Raw genomic sequence first — 21,365 nt, forward strand, 5'->3', positions numbered from 1 at the left:
AAACCTAGAAAATGAAAATGAAAATCTATAATATAGGTTAGTTTCTATAAATATAACTAAACCTTAAGCAGCAAAAGAGTAATTTTTTTTTCTGTTGGAATCACACTTAGTTCAGCAACTTTATTTTGGTAAAATAAAATTTAATTTGAAAAGGAAATTTTTTGTGTTATGCATCTTATATATTAATAGCTCATATTTTTTAAAAGGCATGTAAAATAATAAGTCAAAGATGGCAAAATTTTTAACCTATTATGAATCACAGAGAATGGCTTAATATTTCCTTAAAAGGAGTAATATAAAATATTGTGTGATTTTGATCAATAATATTTGTTATGTTTAATTTATGAATCATCTATGGTAATGAGTCAAAATTATATTTTCTGTTTATTATATTATAAAAGTTTAACTTCATCTTCATGAAAGATTGTGTAGATTTATATATAATCTTAAAGTTAATACTACTCTTTATTTAAAATAAGAAGATTAATACAGTTACAAATTGAGGCTATATTAACATCACTTTTTAAAATGGCTTAAAATTCAGTTCATATTTAATATCTACCCTGGAATACATTCAAATAATGCAAACTTTGGCATTATACAGACAAAATTTTGACAATTTAATTTTTTCCTTTATGCATATATTTAGGCACATATACGATCCATATTATTTTGAATAAAACACTAAGTACGGTTTAGACCATCACAAATGAGAAGCACATGATGCAGAATTCACTTCAGTTGAAAATTATCATCAACATTACATATAATACTTTAATAGTGCATCTGCTTTTTTGTGTACAGGTTTGTAAGGAAACTCCCAAAATAGATTAGGAAATAAAGTCATTTTCATGAGCACAGCAGATAAATGATATTACATCATTTCAAGGGAGGCCTAAATTCTCTTGCATATCACCTAAAAGTAAATATGCAACAGATAAAAGGATAAAGTAGCAATTTTGCAAGGATTTGCCATTCCTTTTGCATGCAAGAGTTTTCCTTTTTAAAAATTTGATTTAATTTAATTTTGGCTATATAGAATACTTTCAGTTCTTTCAATTTCCTTACCCTCATCCCTTCAAATCGTGATAAGGCTCTTAGAGGTCTCAGAGCTCTTAGTGTCCTGAGAGATTTGATGGCACCAAGTTCTGAATAACCTAAGGCATTTGCAGTTAAACTGACCAATGAAACCTGCATGTACACAAAAAGAAATAAAGCAAATAAATAATTAGAATCACTGTCCTATAATTTGTAGTTACTACATAATACAACAATTACAAATTTTGTTTATAACTACTCAGAAGACAAATGATTACGTTTTCAGCAAATTTTAAGAAATATTTTTGGAGTTCCCGTCATGGCGCAGTGGTTAATGAATCCGACTAGGAACCATGAGGTTGCGGGTTCGGTCCCTGCCCTTGCTCAGTGGGTTAAGGGTCCGGCATTGCCGTGAGCTGTGGTGTAGGTTGCAGACGCGGCTCGGATCCTGCGTTGCTGTGGCTCTGGCGTAGGCCCGTGGCTACAGCTCCGATTCAACCCCTAGCCTGGGAACCTCCATATGCAGCGGGAGCGGCCCAAGAAATAGCAACAACAACAACAACAACAAAAGACAAAAGCCAAAAAAAAAAAAAAATAAAATAAAATAAAAATAAAAAAAATAAGAAATATTTTTAGTTTGATGCAATGAAAGTAGCTTTCATGATATTAATTAAAAGCTAATTGAATAAAACATTAAATGTCACGTGATTTATTAATTGCTCAATTAGAAAAGCGAGATAAAAATTGATTTTAAAAAGGAAGAAATCCAGGGATAAGAAAATGTCACTGATTATCCTTTATTTTATTAAGTTGTTGCTATCTTAAGGCTTTGCCAATGGCTAGCAATAAAATATAAAAATTGCTATTGTATCAGAAAAAGCAAGAAATCTCTATCCTGTGTTGGTATTTTCAACTAATTATAATGGATACTCTCAGAAATTAATGTGCTAATGTGCTAAAGTCACATGAATTTTGAGGTTGGCTTTTTTTTTTTTTTTGCTTTTTGCTATTTCTTTGGGCCGCTCCCGCGGCATATGGAGGTTTCCAGGCTAGGGGTCGAATCAGAGCTGTAGCCCCTGGCCTACGCCACAGCAACGCGGGATCCGAGCCGCGTCTGCAACCTACACCACAGCTCATGGCAACGCCGGACCCTTAACCCACTGAGCAAGGGCAGGGACCGAACCCGCAACCTCATGGTTCCTAGTCGGATTCGTTAACCACTGCGCCACGACGGGAACTCCGAGGTTGGCTTTTTGAAGGTGACTTTTTGTTGTCTTGCTAATTGTGTTTTCACTGTCTAAAGTTTATTCCTATGTAAATAACATAACACAAAAATAATTCCTTCATGAAACTTCCTCAAATTTTTATACTAATTTAGAGCTTCTGACATGGTACATGCCCAAAATGGCCACTCAAAAATATTTACTAAATAGATAAATAAACTTTACTTGCATGAAATATGCAATAACTAAGAAATAAAAATTTTTGGTATCTAATTCTCTAAATAAAAATCAAAAAACCAATATCCAAAGTCAGAATTTCTTTGGTTTGAGAATAGCTAGTATTTGATAATTTCAAACACAGTGGATACTATTTTTACAATATTTTCTATGTTTAAATGTATTAAGTTGGCTTATATTTCATATGTTTTTTACATTACTTGAGATGTGCTGTAATTCCTTTGTCTTTCTTTAGAGCACCACACTGATTCTTAGGAAATAATTAAAATTAGACCTTGAAAAATAAAAGTATTATTATTGCAAAACTACAAAATTCTTCATAGCATTATTTCCTAAAATATTTCAGGAATAGTTATTAAAAATCTATTTGGAATAGTAAATAAAATCATCATTCTTCCACTAAAAAGTTCAGACATATATTTAAGCATAACAGAGAAAAGCAAAGCTCAGGAATTTTCAAAAGAGTTATATTATGTTTAGATTTAAAACCTAGTGTGAAAAATTATGAGGAGTTGAAATATAACTTCTAGTACTTGAAATCTCAATATCAGAATTTTTTTTCTTTTTTAGGGCCACACCCATGGCATATCAGAAATTTTTCTCCTTGTGATATGTGAGGCAATTATTCTTTTGAGGTTTCTTTCTTTTTTTAAATTGAGGTATAATTTATTTATAATATTATATTAGTTTCACATGTATGACACAGTGGTTCAAAATTTTTATGGATTTAAATATTTAAAGTTATTTATAAAATACTAGCTATATCCCCTGTAATGTATAATATATCCATTTAAAGTTATTATAAAATACTAGCTATGTTCCCTGTGATGTATAATATATCCTGGTAGCTTATTTATTTTATACATAGCCGTCTGTACCTTTTAATCTTCTACTCTTGTCTTGTCCCTTCTTCATTCCCTCTCCCCACTCATAACCACTAGTTTGTTCTCTATATCTGAGTCTATTTCATTTTATTTTATTCACTAGTTTGCTCTATTTTTTAGATTCCACATATGAAATAACATACTGTATTTGCTTTTTCCTGTTTCACTTACTTCACTAAGCATAATACCCTTCAGGTCATTCTGTGTTGTTGCATATGGCAAAATTCCATTCTTTTTTACGGTAGAGTAGTATTCTATTGTATATACATGTTATATATATATATATATATATATGTATATATATATATACACACATACACACACACACACACACACATATATAATCTACATATCTCGTAACTTCTTTTTCCATTCATCTCTTTTTTTTTATATAATGATTTTTATTTTTTCCATTATAGCTGGTTTACAGTGTTCTGTCAATTTTCTACTGTACAGCATGGTGACCCAGTTACACATACCTGTATACATTCTTTTTCCTCACATCTTCAGACTCCATGGTAAGTGACTAGACATAGTTCCCAGTGCTACACAGCAGGATCTCATTGCTAATCCATTCCAAAGGCAGTAGTCTGAGTTTATTAACCCCAAGCTCCCAATCCATCCTACTCCCTCCCCCTCCCCTGGGCAACCACAAGTCTATTCTCCAAGTCCATTATTTTCTTTTCTGTGGAAAGGTTCATTTGTGCCACATATTAGATTCCAGATGTGTGGTATCAAATGGTATTTGTCTTTCTCTTTCTGACTTACTTCACTCAGTATGAGAGTCTCTAGTTCCATCCATGTTGCTGCAAGTGGCATTATTTTGTTCTTTTTTATGACTGAGAAGTATTCCATTGTGTATATATAGCACATCTTCCTAATCCAATCATCTGTCGATGGACATTTAGGTTGTTTCCATGTCTTGGCTATTATGAATAGTGCTGCAATGAACATGCAGGTGCAGGTGTCTTTTTCAAGGAAAGTTTTATCTGGATATATGCCCAAGAATGGGATGCTGTGTCATATGGTAGTTCTATGTGTAGTTTTCTAAGGTACCTCCATACTGTTCTCCATAGTGGTTGTACCCCATTCATCTCTTGATGGACACTTAGGTTGCTTCCATATCTTGTGTAAATAACACTGCTATGAACATTGGGGTGCATACACCTTTTCGAATTAGTCGTTTTCATTTTCTTCAGATATATATATATATATATATATATCTCCTGGGGTGGAATTGCTGGATGATATGATAGTTCTATATTTAGTTTTTTTAAGGAAATTCCCTTAAAAAATTGGCTGCACCAATTTATATACCCATCAACAGTGTACAAGTGTTCCATTTTCTCTACATCTTTGCCAACATTAGTTATTTGTATTCTTTTTTTTTTAAATGGAGGCACCCACAGCATTTGGAAGTTCCCAAGTCAGAGATTGAATCCAAGCTGCAGCTGTGACCTACACTGCAGCTGAGGCAATGCTGGATCCTTTAACCCACTCCACCAGGCCAGGGATTGAACCTGCACCTCCAAAGGGACCAGAGATGCTGCAGTCAGATTCTTAACCCACTGTGCCACAGTGGGAACTTTTATTTGTATTCTTTTTTTTTATGTTTTTTTTTTTTTTTCTGTCTTTTGTATTTTTAGGGCCATACCTGCAGCATATGGAGGTTCCCAGGCTAGGGGTCTAATCAGAGCTACAGCTGCCAGCCTGCTCCACAGCCACAACACCAGATCTGAGCCATGTCTGTGACCTACACCACAGCTCACAGCAATGCCAGATCCTTAACCCACTGAGCGAGGCCAGGGATCAAACCTGAAACCTCATGGTTCCTAGTCAGATTCGTTTCCACTGCACCACCACAGGAACTCCTGTATTCTTTATCATAGCCATTCTGACAGGTGTGAGGTAATATCTCACTGTGGTTTTGATTTGCACTCCCCTAGTTATTAGCATTTTTGTATTTGCCTATTGGCCACCTGCATTTCCTTTTGGGAAAAAGTTTGCTCATTTTTTAATTGGGTTGTTTGGTTTTTTGATATTGAGTTGTATGAGCTGTTTATATATGCTGGATATTAACCCTTTATCAGTCTTGTGAGGACTTTACAAGTCACTCATTTCGTGGTAACATTGTTAAGCTTTTCAAATAGTTCTGGGTTTGCTTTTGTTCAGAATTAAGAAGATACAATATACGCATGATTCTTAGCTCTAGAAATACTTTCCATAAGAAATATGCATGGTTCTGCTGGATTATCTTTGGGGAATAAAACAAATGCCTATGAAGTTTGTGATAATTTGAATACACTTTTCTAAAGCTGAAATTATGCCAAACTTATAAATCATGATGCTGCCTTTAACAAATCTCAAAAGTAGCCACTTGTTTTGGGTAAATGAAGTATTAATTGTTGGGTAAACAAACTCTGTGAAGGGTTGGTACATTATGGGCTTGCCGCAAATCTAGTTACATTCTAGGGAAGCTCCTGTCACTGCACGATGTAGTTTTTCACTACACCCTCTATATCTTACTTCCTATAATGGAATTATAATTTATATAGCCTACTCTTTAAACACATCCTTTAAAATTTTTGAGGTCAAAAAGAATTTTTCAAACAGTTGACAGTAGCTTCCACTATCATCACTTTTCATTGAGTGCCTTCAACCCTGTATGTACTAATATTATCATTTTACAGCATCAAGAGTCAACTAACTTACTCAGTGGCACACAACCAATCAGTGGTGGAGCTGGGATTCAAACCTGAGTCTGTCTAATTCATAATACAAGGAATTTAAGCAATATACCCTATTCCACCACTCTCCCTACAAAACTTCTGATATGTTTTTCTCCAGCTTTTTATCCTAGATAACCATCATAAATCCCATTCCTCCAATGCTAAATCAATACTAGATTAGCTTATTTCTTACATAAACTAAACTATCATTCAGTGAATACTTCCGTGTCTACTGAGTAGCATACCTTGTCAACATAACATAGTGGTCAAAGATTCACTATTTTAGAATGAGGATATAGATAAGACAGACTACCTTGAAGAGGAGACTAAGATAAGGAGGGTACTTACATCAACAATTAAGAAGTCCAGCCAACACCAGGCATTGGTGAAATATGTTTGATAGCCATATGCCACCCATTTTAGAAGCATTTCCAGAATGAAAATGTATGTGAAAACCTTGTCAGCATATTCCAACATTGTCTTGATTGTCTTCCTCTGATCAATATATATATCCTCAAATGCCTATAAAAAGAAGTTGCATACTTTAGCTTTCCGAAACTATTCTATTATTACAACTATTGTAAGCTATTTTTCTTGATCACATATATGTATTTTTTCCTGAATGTGTGTATATATATACATATATATGTATATATATGTATTACATGTCATTGGAATAGGAGGGCAGAGGAACAGTAGCTATTGCCGTTTTTTCCTTTCTCTCAAAGATCTTTTAATGAATCAGGAGAAAAGTTATATTCTCCATTGATATAACTGGAAGAAGAAGTAAAAACATAGCTCTAATCAATTAATTTGACTTGTTCAGGAAATAGTTCTTTGATGTCACATCCTAATGCTGCTATGCAGCTTGAAGTTATTTATTTCTTTTGTTTCCTTTCTTTTTTCTTTTTCTTTTTGTCTTTTTAGGGCCACACTCGTGGCATATGGAGGTTCCCAGGCTAGGGATTGAATCAGAGCTGTAGCCACTGGCCTAAGCCAAGCCACAGCAACACCAGATCCAAACCGCATCTGTGAACTACACCACAACTCATGGCAATGCGGGATCCTTAACCCACTGACCGAGGCCAGGGATCAAACTTGTGTCCTCATAGTTACTAGTCAGATTCGTTTCTGCTGAGCCATGACTGGAACGCCTGTTTCATTTCTTTTGCTTTTTCCTGGAGGCTTTTTTGCCACAGAAAGGAGGTTGAAGAAATAACTGTCATCTTTCTTTTTTATTTTTTTTCCTATTTTATTTTTTTAATTGCTCAATGAATTTATTACATTTATACTCAACCCTATCTATCCATCTACCTCTATCTAAGGGCTTAAGAAGTCTCTTCGTGTCAGTGTTTTCCTAAAATGCTATCTATATGCTATACTTTATATGTTTGTAAATGATTTTTTTCTTTTTTTCTTTTTATGGCTGCACCTGAGGCATATGGAATTTCCCAGGCTAGGAGTCAAAATCAGAGAGGCAGCTGCTGGCCTATGTCACAGCCACAGCAATGTTGGATCTGAGCCACATCTGTGACCTACACTGCAGCTTGAAGCAATGTTGGATCCTTAACCCACTGAATGAGGCCAGGGAGCAAACCTGCATCTTCATAGACACTATTTTGAGTTCGTAACCTGCTGAGCCACAATGGGAATTCCTGTAATGATTTTCATATAAATACAAATTGATTCTGATGAAGTGAATACCTCTATATAAAAAGAAACCAATTCTTAAATGATCACTTGGGCACAATGCCTAATACGTATTATTACCAATATTCACTCTTTTCTCAGTAGCATTAAGAATAGTGGACACAATTCAAAAGGGGCAGACAAATGGTCCCTAAGAACTAATCAACTGTCCAGAAAGAGATACCGTTCTAAACAGAATTCATCAGAACTTAGAAGTTGTATATTCCCAATCACAAGACTTTCATTAACTACACTATAGCTGCCATGCTAATTTTCTTGTTAAAATATGAATAACTGAATATTTGTATTTTTTGATTATAATGAACAAGCAGGAGGGACACATTTTTGAATTAATAATAAGTAAAAATTGATAAATAGCTTATTATAAATGTGTATATATACAATAAGAGTAAATATAGAATTACCTAGTTACACATAGTCCATAGTCCGTCAGATATGGAGTGAAATAATTAAAAATGCAGTGGAGATAAGTAGAAGGGTGGGTGGTGAGTATATGGATGGGCAGGTGGACAGATGGATGGATGAATAGATATAGCAGTGTATGCATATTTAAGGAAGAAGTCTTAAATAGAGGTAACAGTTTGGAGGTTATCAAACAGAGGTGATGGCGATGCCATGGAAATGGAAATGAATGTAGAATAAGGGCTCAGGAAAAATAATGCAATGAATAGTAGAACAATGCAACAGGAAGGATTAATGTCATCAGTATTAGATGACTCTAAAACTTATTATTGCAGCACTATGCTTACTATTCACTTACCAGAGCACCACTACTAAGGAGGATCATGAAAACAATGAAGGTCTCAAACCAGTTATGTTCAACTATTCGGAAACATGTTCTTCTCAGGTTCCACCATTGTTTTCCTCTCCCTTCTTCCACACTGATTTGACAACACTTGAATCTTTGTACACAGCCTGCAAGAAAATTTTTCAAACAGAAGTAGATAAATATTTCTGTTGCTTTGGTGTGTCCTGGGTTCATCTTCTCATTACTACTGCCATCTCTACTGCTAGGATAAGTCTAAGCCTGAGGTAGTAAGAGCTCATCCATTAGACCTGTGCATTTCTGAAAATTATTCAGTCTCTTTAAACAATTCCCTGGCTAATGTCTGTTTTTTCTGCCTTAATTGCTATTATCCAAGAAAGAACACTGTAAAGTAAAAATACAGGTAAAGCAGGTATATCATCCTACTGTACTTTGTTGAAACACTCTAGAAAAGAACTTCAAAAAGAAAATGAATAATAAACAGAAAACTTCCTTTTTAAAGAGGATGTAGAGTAATAACAAAGTTCTCTCTCAACAAAGTTAAATTTATTACTGTGTAAGCTCTCTTGTGATGCTCCTAGAAGAACTTATAGAATTTTCAAGGTTAATTTAGACCACTAAAATGTGATTTGCACGGCCCTGCTTTGATTTGGCATTGCCTTGTTACACTGCTTTCACTCACTCTAACATAAGAATTAATTGATAGATATCTGTTATTACCTTTGTAATCACCATAGAGGATACAAAAAATGGAAAAGGAAAAAAAAAAGGAAAAAGGAAAAAAAAATACAATATGTGGACTTGCCCCCAAACCTTATATTTTGCTTTTCAAGAAAAGACGTAAACACAGGAAACCTGTCCCAAGGCAAAAAAAAAAAAAAAAAAAAAAAAAAAATCAGGTATGCTGGAAGAAAAGGCAGAAAGGAAAGGAAAGAGAAGGAAGGGAGGGAGAGAGGAAGGGAAGAAGAAAGCCAGTAAAATTACATGTAGCAGTTCAAAAGAGGAATAGAACCTTCAAAAGATAGTATCTGATTAGTTATCAGGTAAATTAAATGAATATATTTGTTTATAGTGTTCAGATAAGAAGTTCTTTTCCATCACAGTCTGGGGAAGGTAGACTTGAGGATTTTGAGTGATGTGCAAAACTTGTACAGGAAAAGAGGGAGAAAATATATATCAGGCCTATGAGGAAGAAATAACAAATTATGCAAATATATTCATATCCTCAAAACTCAAATTCCTAAGAAAATCAGACCATGGGAAATACTAAGCACAGAGAAAACAAGCTCTTGGACTTATTGTCCACACTCTACCAGACTCAACTAGATACTGGGCCAGGATCAGGTATCAGACAGTGCTTATTTCCTGCTTCACCTGACAAGAATTGGAAATAATGATTTTTAAAAAATACATTTGAGCATTTGCAACTCATTTTAGCAGTGAGAAAATTATTTTTTTATTTTTTATTTCTTTGTCTTTTTGTTCTTTTAGGGCTGCACCCCTGTGGCATATGGAGGTTCCCAGGCTAGGGGTCTAATTGAAGCTGTTGCTGCCGGCCTACGCCACAGCCACAGCAATGCCAGATCCGAGACACTTCTGCGACCTACACCACAGCTCACAGCAACGCCGGATCCTTAACCCACTAAGCAAGGCCAGGGATCGAACCTGCAATGTCATGGTTCCTAGTCGGATTCGTTTCTGCTGTGCCACGACGGGAACTCCGAGAATATTATTATTATTATTATTATTGTCTTTTTGCCTTTTCTAGGGCCGCACCTGCGGCATATGGAGGTTCCCCAGCTAGGGGTCTAATCAGAGCTGTAGACATCAGCCTAGACCCCAGCCACAGCAACGTGGCATTCGAGCCTCGTCTGCGGCCTACACCACAGCTCATGGCAACACTGGGTCCTTAACCCACTGAGCAAGGCTAGGGATCAAACCTGCAACCTCATGGCTCCTAGTCGGATTTGTTAACCACTGCACCACGATGGGAACTCCCTGGAGAAAATTATTTTTAAAGCAAATTTTGTGTATGAGAATTTTGACTAGTGTTTAAACTGCCAACTTATGGTGAACTCACCATTTTATTTGAAAATTTGTAAACTAGTCATTAGTTTTGATTACATTAAAATATATTTTCTCCATGTTCATAATCCCTTACACAAAATGGGGAGATATAAACAAAACACAGTAAGAGATTTTAAATCTGTTAGCATAATAGAGGTAATTGAAAGAGATTGAGTACAGAGTTCTAATCTTTTCTGAGTGGTCCATTTGGGGTAATCAAATGGAATTTGAACTCTATAAATGAAAGCTTAACATGAAGGTCATTTTCTTTACCTTCAGTGAAACAGGCTTCGGGTTCAAGGGTTTCCTCAGGTTCCACTACTGGCTGTTCTTCTGCAGGTGCTCCAATGTCTACAGTGCTGCCCTCAGATGAGCTACTGCTTTCATTAAGTTTCTGAGCATGAGACGGATATAAAAAATAAATCACTTTAATTTTGGTAACTAATAAAGAACCTAGCAAGAAAGGATTATTACTATGAACTGATTTTTGGATTCTTCTTGAATGAAGAGATCTTAAGTTTGAAGCAAAAGAGCAATTGAGAAAGAAGAGGAAATAAGGAAATCATCCATGGTAACTTTACCATAATTTGCAGTGTAAGTATGACATCAGATTACTATGTTATGAAATCACAAATGGCCATCAAAAATACATGCTAAGGAAACCACTGCCCTATAAACTACAGAAGCCCCAGAAGGAGGGATAAGCGAAGGGAGTCAGTATAACTGTTATAATTTTACAAATGATAAAATTAAGATTTAGACAGCTTAAGTAACTTGTCTAATATATAGTGGGTAAGTGAGAAAGCCAAGGTTTGAGAGAATTATTTCTGAGACCAAAGCCCAGGCTCTGTCTTCTGTGCAACCGCAGTTTCTGGAGCAAAAGTAATAGCGTATTCCTATGCTTAAAATTCTTTCATCAATTTAAAAGTGAAAATAATCCATAGAAAAAATATTAAGATGAGTCTAACAGATCAAGATAATCTACAATTCAATCTTGAAGTGAAACACAAAAATCTACAATTCAATCTTGAAGTGAAACAGAAACAAAAAGAGAGATATGCATTCATACCACAAACCAATAATAGAATTTTACATGATACAAATGTTCAGTATCTTCATGGAAATTATTTCATCAGCTTTAACAAACTAACTTTTGGGTAGCTATAGACATGAGTTACATTTAATTTTTGTTTATAGTAGCTCTGCCAAATTAATTACACACTTGTTATAAAGCAAATGTCATAATAGTAACTTAAGTAGAAGCAATAATAAAAGCCTTTGGTAGAGTATTATTTTAACTCACAGGGAAATTTCTTTAAGTGCTACTTGAAAAGTCTTTAAAATTTTTGGACAAATGCTGCTTTTGCTTGTCACAGTTCTTCACGCATATTGCCAATGATATGCTTCTATATCAAACTTAGTATCCATTACTGAATATCATTATTGCTTAGCCAGATTTCAGTTTTCCAATTAGCAACTCTGAGTACTAAGTAAAAAAATGTGCACTTAAAATAATATAAAATTAATTTTATTTTATACCTTCTGATTGCCTCTCTAAATATCCTTCTCTGTTGTGTCTTACCTGGATGATGGTAAAATACACTGGTACATTTTTACTTTGTTTTATTGCTTTTTTGGGCCCCATCCATGGCATATGGAAGTTCCCAGGCTAGGGGTCTAATCAGAACTGCAGCTGCCAGCCGTTGCCACAGCCACAGCAACGCTAGATCCGAGCCGTGTTTGTGACCTACACCCAGCTCAAGGCAACGCTGGATCCTTTAACCCACTGAGTTAGGCCAGGGATCAAACCTGCGTCCTCATGGATGCTAGTCAGATTCTTTACCGCTGAGCTGCAAGGGGAACTCCACACTGATACCTTTTTTAAAAAAATTTTAATGATTTTTATTTTTTTCCATTATAGCTGGTTTACAGCGTTCTGTCAATTTTCTACTGTACAGCAAGGTGACCCAGCCACGCATACATTCTTTTTTCTCACATTATGCTCCATCATAAGTGGCCAAATATAGTGTCCAGTGCTACCTTTTTAATGTACAAAGTTACTCCAGGTCTTAGCCTGTAAGACTGTCTCCAGATGAGAGATGTTACCAATATATCCGACTTTAATCTTAAGAGTATTTTTTAAGATTAGCTACTCTTGTTTTATAACCCAACTTTGTAATATGTTACTGTCGTGAGACATGTTTCTACAATATTTTCTTAGCCTTAGCCTCTTTGCTGAAAACTCCATCTTGTCCTGCTTTACTTTACCCCATGTTCCTGCTTGGAAAACAGTCGCAGTGCTGGTAAATGACTTAAGCTTAAGAACAAAGACCTAAAGGCATAAATTATTCATAGGGTCAGCTGAAAGAGGATTTAATGCGTTGGTCTAGGCACGCAGGACCTGTGCAGATTGGCACGCCCGTTTGCACAGCATGATACATCCTCTTATGAATAAAAGAAAGAGGAGCCTCATGGCCCCAAGGGGCTTATGAGGGTCATTAGCAGGATATGCATTAGCAAGGAGAACCGAGGTGCAAACCTAGGCATGCCGGGTTGCTGCAGATAGGCATGCTGTCTGCAGAAGCACAATGGTGATTCTCCAGATGCTATGCATAGATAGCTGATGCCAAGCTTCCTCAAATGCTAATGATTGTTAAATGCCTAAAGGTCAGAATAAAAGCTTAATCAGCAACCAACTATGTGACTTCTAAAATAACTTAAAAAAACCTATATTCTGTACCTACAAACCCCCTTCTCACTTGCAATAAAAGCAATAAAAGCAGTGTGGTTTCTTGAGGTGGTGCTCTTGGTCCCTGAGACCTTGAGTCCCCTGGTTCTCACCTTTACTTAAGATAAATGTCTCTGTGTCTTGTTTTATGTTAACTTTTTCCTTTAAGTTTCACAGCACCCGTTCTTCAGCCCCATCCTGCTGAGCCAGTCTCATGTTACTAGCTACTAACTATACTTCTAAGTATATTTTCCCTTTAATGCATACAGTTGGGAGTCAATCTACATTTTGAAAATTTTAAAATGATATGAAAGATGAATAAATGCCCATTATTAGTACTCAAATGGAAGATGTGCTCTTGGAAGGTTCCCAAGTACAGACAAGTGATCCTCTAGATGTTTACAAATTAATTTCCAAACACATCATGTTTTTTTTTTTTGTCTTTTTAGGGCCGTACCTGCAGCTTACGGAGGTTCCCAGTCTAGGGGTTGAATCAGAACTACAGCTGGTGGCCTGTGCTACAGCAACACAGGATCAGAGCCCTGTCTGCGACCTACACCACCGTTCAAGGCAATGCCAGATTCTTAACACACTGAGAGAGGCCAGTTATAGAATCCGCAACCTCATGGTTCCTAGTAGATTGGTTTTTGCTGTGCCACGACGGGAACTCCTCCAAAAAATCTTAAGCAATGTAAGTATACTCTACAATCTGCCTGAACTATTGTAGGAAAGTAGAAGTGTGCCTAATGTCACTTAAACTCAACGTCCTCTCAATTAAAGTCATGACCTTTTTTTTTATCCCAAACCTAGTTCCTGATTCTAATTGTTTGTAATATCATTCTTTCAGCACCTAGACTGAAAATCTCCTTGTTTATATTTTTTATAATATTCCAAATATTGACAGTAGAGTCAAGTTTAATTCTACTTTAGAAATAACTCTTCTCCCATTTCATCTTCTAAATTGCTATGAACCCTCTGTTTACTCCTGTCACTTCTTTTTTGGACAGCTATAAATAAGAAGTTTCACCCTTATTGTAGCCTCACCCAATTCTAGACCACAAAGCCTGACTTAAACTAGATGCCCAATAATATTTGGTGATGAATGACTACCTCTGTTTCAGACACTGCTACAAAATGAGGTTTCTCTCTCCAACTTAGCATTCCTACCAAATTCCACAAAGCTATCCTTCTCAAAAGCTGTGCCTTAGCTGGAGTGAATTTACTGTTTCTCTGGCTTTTGCTTATAGTGGTTTTTGTCCATGATTGTGGAAGAATAACAATTACTCTCACATCCAAACCTTTTTTAATTTATCTGCACAGCTCTTTGGCACATAATGATTTTTATCTAACCTACCTCCATACAACTTGACCTACCAAGCTAATGATGCTTGGCCTTTTCTCTGTAAAACACAATGACTGATGCCAGTGGTGTTCTTCCACTAGGTGAGTTTTATGGTTATAAGAATAAGTTATGTTTATTATCAAATCAATTTGTGACACCGTAAATTAGTGTAATTATGGAATTCATCCTTGCATAATTTGATAAAATGAGTTTGAAAACAAAATTGTTGTTTCCATAAAAACTAAGTTTAAATCATTGCATAAACTTAAGAAAGGCAAAACGTTCACAAACATAAAAATACATTAAAAAAACTTGCTGTAAAATTAGGTGTGGATAATAATTTTTTAAAAAGGGGTATTAGGATATAAGATAAATTTCTGGAATGAGGCTAAGTTCAGGTTGCTTTATAAAGTTCTTTAAAACATTTGTCCTCTGAAAATAAACCGGAATCAAAGATGATGAATGACAGGTGTGGCTCATACGAAGGCGATGAGGTAGAACTGCAAACAATGAAACCAGCCTGGAGCAAGAGGCTCAAAGAGAGATTTTAATATAAGCATGTATCATTTTTCTAAATGAAGAAGCTTTATGTTTGGGATCCAGAAGAAGTTTGTACATTTCACGGATGGAACAGGATTACAAATCAGATTTTTAAATTTAGTATTCATATTTGGTTTAAATAACTTCCTAAACCAACATTTTGCAAAGGAAGCCTAGTGAGCTGCATCCTGGCTGATCCCTTTCATAGACTCTGATTCTCACACTAATGATAGAAACTTGCCCCAAATTTAAGTCATTCTAACATCAGATAAAGTGACAAGTATATGTTACAAAAACCAAACCACAGGTAAGTGGGCTCAGGCCAATTAATCAACTCTAGATAAACCATGCTAAACCAGAGAAAAATGATTTTTCTATAAGTTCACACATAATGTAAATAGCATTACAGTGAAAAAGAAAAGAACAAACAAAATAAAGCAGATATAGAAGTGACTGAGCTTAGGCAATGCATGGGATGCAAGTAAGGGTTTTGACTGATGACCTAAATAAAGAACATTAATAATAAATTTAAAATCAATGTATTAAATAAGATAGATTTAAATATATAAAAAGCATAAATAAATCGAAGCCTAGCTTACTGAGTCATTGGGGTTATCTTAGGGTCCTGACAACCACAATAAAGTTTGTGTGTTATGTTGATCTTTTTTCCCCTAAGAACCACCTTCTACACTAATATCATCTGATACACTAATAATCTGTTAATTCATTTATGTTCCCTTTGTTTTGCTGTTTTTTTTTTTTAATTTCTCAAAGTTCTTTGTCATGTTCTTTCATCCTTTCTTGACCATCCTTGTTAATATTAAGACATTCAACTTAGAATAGATTTACAAGGAGATCCTGCTGAATAGCATTGAGAACTATGTCTAGATACTCATGTTGCAACAGAACAAAGGGTGGGGGAAAAATGTAATTGTAATGTATACATGTAAGGATAACCTGACCCCCTTGCTGTACAGTGGGAAAATAAAAAAAAAAAACAAAAAAAAAAACAAAAACATTCAATGACTGCTTGCTTGTTTTGACTTGATAATTTTGAAAGAAAAATTTCTTATTTTCTGAACAGCTGTTTATATATTTTATTTTCTGCTTAACACAAAATTTGTTTGAAATTTTCAAGTGGTTATAATTTTTCTATCATATTGTTATTATTTTCTAGTTTAACTAGAAGTGCATTGTTATTAGATAATAACGCTATATGATGTCTTCTCCCTTGAATTTCTTGGGATAATAACCCTATACAAGGTCTATTTGTTCTGAACTTCTTGAGGCTTACTTTGAGATCCGGTACATTGTTAATTTATATAAATATACCATGGGAAGTTGAAAATAAGAATTCTCTGTACATAAAACTTTTGAGATAACATACATTCATAATATATCTATTTTATTAATTATATTATTCAAATAATCAATGCTTATATTTAATTTTTCTTTGTTTTATTACAGACTAAAATAATGGTATTAAAACTCACAACCAGTATACTTTTATCAATATATTCTCTTTTTTTCTTTTTACAGCTGTGCCTGTGCACTTTAATCAATATATTCTTACATTTCACATGGTTGAAATCAAAGATGATGTGGTTCTGAGTTCTTTGTTTGGTTGAAGTAATAACATATTACTCAAAAGGGGAAGGAAAAGATCTTTAAATGTGTGGAAAGAGTCCACCTCAACATTAGCACATAAGATATGAATTCAGATAAAATACTAAATAAATTGGATAACAGCAAAATTAAAACATTCTCAAATAAGTACTTGTATTGATTTAAAAACCAATAAGGCCAATTAATTTTTCTTTTTTTGTTCTTACCTTGAAATTTAATTTTGAAATCCACCATTCATGTAATAAAGTGATTGGTTCTCACAGTTACTGAGATTAATAGATTATTTTAAATATCCATTTGAATGTCTACTAGGTTATTAACCTTTAATTTACTAATTTCCAAATGCACTAATTCATTTAAAAATTAGTATATTTTCACACATAACTCTCAATAGCTCAGTTCTATACTGACTTATATTGTCCATGTATTTTTAGCGGGCTGACTCAATAAATTAGCTGAAAAATGCAGGAACCACATTGCATCTGCGGCATCCACTTTGCCTTGTACACCAGGGCATTCAATAACCGCTTAATAACTGCGACTTTGAAGGCAAGAGCATTTTTCCTCCTCAATGGATTTATGCAACATTTCTTGCTTTTTAAAAATGTTCTTTACTATAGCAAATGATTTTGACCTTGAGGGTGAAGCAAAACAAAGCAAAGGCAAATAATACATGCACAATATTTCTTTGAGTAAGTGAGTAAACGTTTTTTTGTTCTTCTCTGACTTGATCTTAGGATGTTTATACTTTTATTTTAGACTTGATTTGTTATAGAGAGCTTATTTATAGAGTTTAATAGAAGTGCAATTTATAATAACTGATAAAATTTTATTAAAAATAAATTTGGGATTTAAGGGTGAAAAGGAATTTGTGTGTATATATGTGTATGCATATATCATTTTTTATTTTGGGAAAAAACACTTATTTTTTAAAAGCTAGGCATATACTATCTCAAAGGTGGGAATTTTACTATATATATATATATAGTAAATATATATATTTATTTTAAATCACATAGTTGAGATGCTCAGCAACCTCAAAAATATTACTTTTAATATTTCATTGTATACACTGTGCCATTAGTAAATATTTCTAGTGTACACTAAGCATCTTAAAAATTAAAATGACTTCTATTAAAAAATCAGCAAAGCAACAATATCGAAGGAACAGACATGGTACTGAGAGTTAGCATTCCCACAGAGCAGCTAGAAAACTTAAATATTAACTTATTAATACTCATATCACTGCAAACTCAGATGATTTCTTAATCAAGCTTTATGTTGGCTGGACAGTCTTCAGTGGATTATTCATATTTAATAAATATTAGATTTTTATAATTAATTGTAAAATATACTGTTGGTCAAACACTTGCCTAAGGTAGGCGTGAAGGTGAAGAAATACAATTCTAATATACTCTGAAGTCTGCTTTAAAGTATGTCAAACATGAATTTTTGAATAGATGATTAGCTATAAAGGAACAAAGGAAATAGAACATCTCATCACATATTGGGCAAGAGAAAATCATTGTCATGCAAGTAAGAAACAAACAAAAAGTTGCAAATTGCATTTATAATTCTAAAGCTAGAAGCCAAAACTGTAAACCAAATAAATACTTTCCACTGTTAAATTTATTTTGCTGAATTATGAAAGTCTCTAATATTCTTTTGATAATAATTTTTAATGTTAAATGATAATATATGTAAATATTTTTAAAGTGTCTACTAGGGCAACTGTATAACTATAGTGAAAGGGTGAAGACTTCTGTTTTGAGTCAGACAAGCTTGGTTTGAATCACTATTACTGGTTTTATGGACTTTTGGCAATTATCTTGACCTCCATAAGCTATAGTTTCTAATCTGTAAAATGATCCCTACTTCACGTGGTTGTTACAGGGATTAAACAAGATAGTACATGGACTATGACATTTGCTTACTGGATAAATGGTAACAATTTCCATAATATTTATAGTTTTCAGTATATATTATTGCTAATATTTGATCTTTTCAACCCCCCCAAAATTAGCATTTGCTGAATATCAAAATTAGGGCCTAAAAAAATAAAATAGTGAATATAGCAGACCTAGTACCTGGCCTTATGGGTTGAAAATAAGATAAGCAACAACTGCCACACACTATGATAGGATTAATATAGGGTATTTTGAGATCATCCACTAACTCAGTCTAAGAAGAAAAGGGCAGAAGAAAGTGACATTTGACACCAGGAAGATGAGTTGGGTGGAGGTAAGTCAGGTGGAACAATATGGAATAAGAGAGTATTTCAGACAGTGAGAACAGGTATAAAGATCAGAACCTGATAAAAATGTAGGTATTCATTAAAAGTGAGATTAACTTACATGATGCCAATTAACACTGATTAGGCACTTCATTTGTGCCAGGTACTGTGCTAGTTACTAGAAGGACAAAGGTTTGCATGGCCACAGTTCTTATTCTCAAGCCGCTCACGGATTAGTAAATAGGATAGACAGACACATGGCAGAAAAATAGAGCACAATACAGACATTTCATGTTTCGTAGGTAGTATTTCTTCTTGGGAGAGTCTCAGAGCTTTGTCCAGAATAAGAGTTTCTCAATATCATGAGCAACAAATAATAACATATTTGAGTGAATAAACTGACAAACGCTTCAAAGATAACGAAGTTCACTTTGTTGTTGTTGTTAGGTTTTTGCAGAGTGATAGGGACAAGAGGAGAAGTTCTAACAAGAGATTATGGAATCAAAAGGTATAAACTTCATGGAACTATGTAATTAGAATGGAAGTGGGAGTTCCCATCATGGCTCAGTGGTAACGAACCCCACTAGTATCCATGAGGAAATGGGTTTGATCCTTGGCCTCGTTCAGTGGGTTAAGGATCTGGTGTTGCTATGAGCTGTGGTGTAGGTCACAGACATGGCTTGGATCCCGCATTGCAGTGGCTCTGGTGTAGACAGGCAGCTGAAGCTCTGATTCAGCCCTCAGCCTGGGAACTTCCATAAGTCACAGGTGCAGCCCTAAGAAGCAAAATAAATTAATAAAAGAATAGATGTGAGTCATGGGATATTAGGCGAGTGAAAGTGATCTGCTCAAGACTGTCAAGTTGTTTGTGATATGTTAGACTGCCCTTTCCACCCCCCATGGAAATGTGTTTCAGATGGTGATTCTACTGATGTTGGTGCAATAATAGGATGGGAAGTGGGGGTAAGGTCAAGGTTGGAGATGGATTTAGGAGATAAAATGTATAGGATTTGGCAGTAAATTTGACAAGCGGTTTCTAATTACAGAAGTTGAGCAGGAGATCATATGATTGGGAAGGAAGTAACTTGGACTTTTTGGAAGCCAGGAAGTGAAAAAATCTTAAAGAATTTGGAAATACTGCAGAAAAATAAAATAGGGTCACTGATCTTGGCAATTAAGAGAACACCAGTGATTTTTGAGAGAGAAAGGTAAAGGTGGAAAATAGAGTTGAGTTGTTTGAAGATGACTGAGCAGTGAAAATGGGAGACAGTGATTGCAAGCTCTTTTAAAGATCAGCAATGAAGTCAAGGTAAGAATCGCCAACTAAAAATTAGCATTTGCAATCTGCCTCTACAAGGATGAAGTCACTAGCTACTGCAGCTGATGACCTTCAACACTCCCAAAAAGGAGATCAGGGTGGAGATCAGGAATGAGGCACTCTGATCTCCAGGAAAAACTGGCAAACAGGACTTCAGATAGTTAAATATTTTCAGGGGATTTCAAAAGCCCAAATTCTTGCATCTCCTCATATCTAGAAAAGCACTAAAATCATTAGTGGTGACATCTGCTCCTGGTGACTAGCAGCAAGCCTCTGCCAAGATTTGTGCCCAACTGCACATAAACTCTTCACTAAAATCATATATAATACTGACTTTTCCCCCTACCACTTCGGAGCAGTTCCCCAGAGCTATCTGAAATGCTGTCTTCCCAGCTATAGTCCTCTATTTTGCCCCAAATAAAACAACTCACAACTCTCACATGTGCATTTTTTTTTTTTTTTGGTCCCAAAGAATTATTAAGAAACTTAAGAAAGTGATAAGTTCAAAGGACTAACATTAAAATTTACATGATTTTATTTTAGAATAATATAGTCTTGACCACTTAGATAAGCTTGTGGCAAGGGTTCAGAAAGGAGAAACAGTGAAAGAGATAATACTTATCTCCCAGTACATTCGTAATATCCTCAGATACGCTGTCTGATATTTTTCTATGGGAAAAATTGTGTAATCATGACATCATAAATTTGGATATTTGCAAAAGTCTTGGTATATATCCATTTGATTAAAGATTAATCAAAGATTTTCTAGTCTTATTTACTTATTTAATATATACTTACTGGACACTTGCTATATGCTAGACACTGGGATGAATGCAGGCTATTCCGTGTTAAATGAAATGGACTTAATCCCTGCTTTTGTGCACATTTAAAAACTGAATATTGTCCATATAATGCATTTTAAAA

General features: G+C 34.7%; 1 protein-coding gene across 12 annotated transcripts in view; it reads right to left on the minus strand.

Annotated features, from left to right (window-relative positions):
- SCN1A (sodium voltage-gated channel alpha subunit 1) overlaps nucleotides 1–21,365 on the minus strand; it is a 166,508-nt gene that overhangs the window by 20,340 nt on the left and 124,803 nt on the right. For 11 of the 12 annotated variants that reach the window (XR_014829471.1, XM_084999274.1, XM_084999273.1 and 8 more), the window contains exons 18-21: nucleotides 10,928–11,048; nucleotides 8,582–8,736; nucleotides 6,460–6,633; nucleotides 1,069–1,191 (exon numbers count right to left, since the gene is read on the minus strand). Coding sequence is in view for 11 of the 12 variants with exons in the window: in XM_084999274.1 (XP_084855400.1) it covers nucleotides 1,069–1,191; nucleotides 6,460–6,633; nucleotides 8,582–8,736; nucleotides 10,928–11,048 (573 nt within the window). In the remaining variant the exon portion in view is untranslated. Of the gene's footprint in view, nucleotides 1–326; nucleotides 1,192–6,459; nucleotides 6,634–8,581; nucleotides 8,737–10,927; nucleotides 11,049–21,365 lie in introns of those variants that run through there. The other variant, XM_084999280.1, reaches the window with a different exon arrangement.

Source organism: Sus scrofa, chromosome 15 (genome assembly GCF_054392235.1).
Source record: "Sus scrofa isolate SSC_HxYL_T2T_F1_AM1 chromosome 15, Sscrofa_HxYL_maternal_Yorkshire_Landrace_v2.0, whole genome shotgun sequence".
Taxonomy (NCBI): Eukaryota; Metazoa; Chordata; class Mammalia; order Artiodactyla; family Suidae; genus Sus; species Sus scrofa.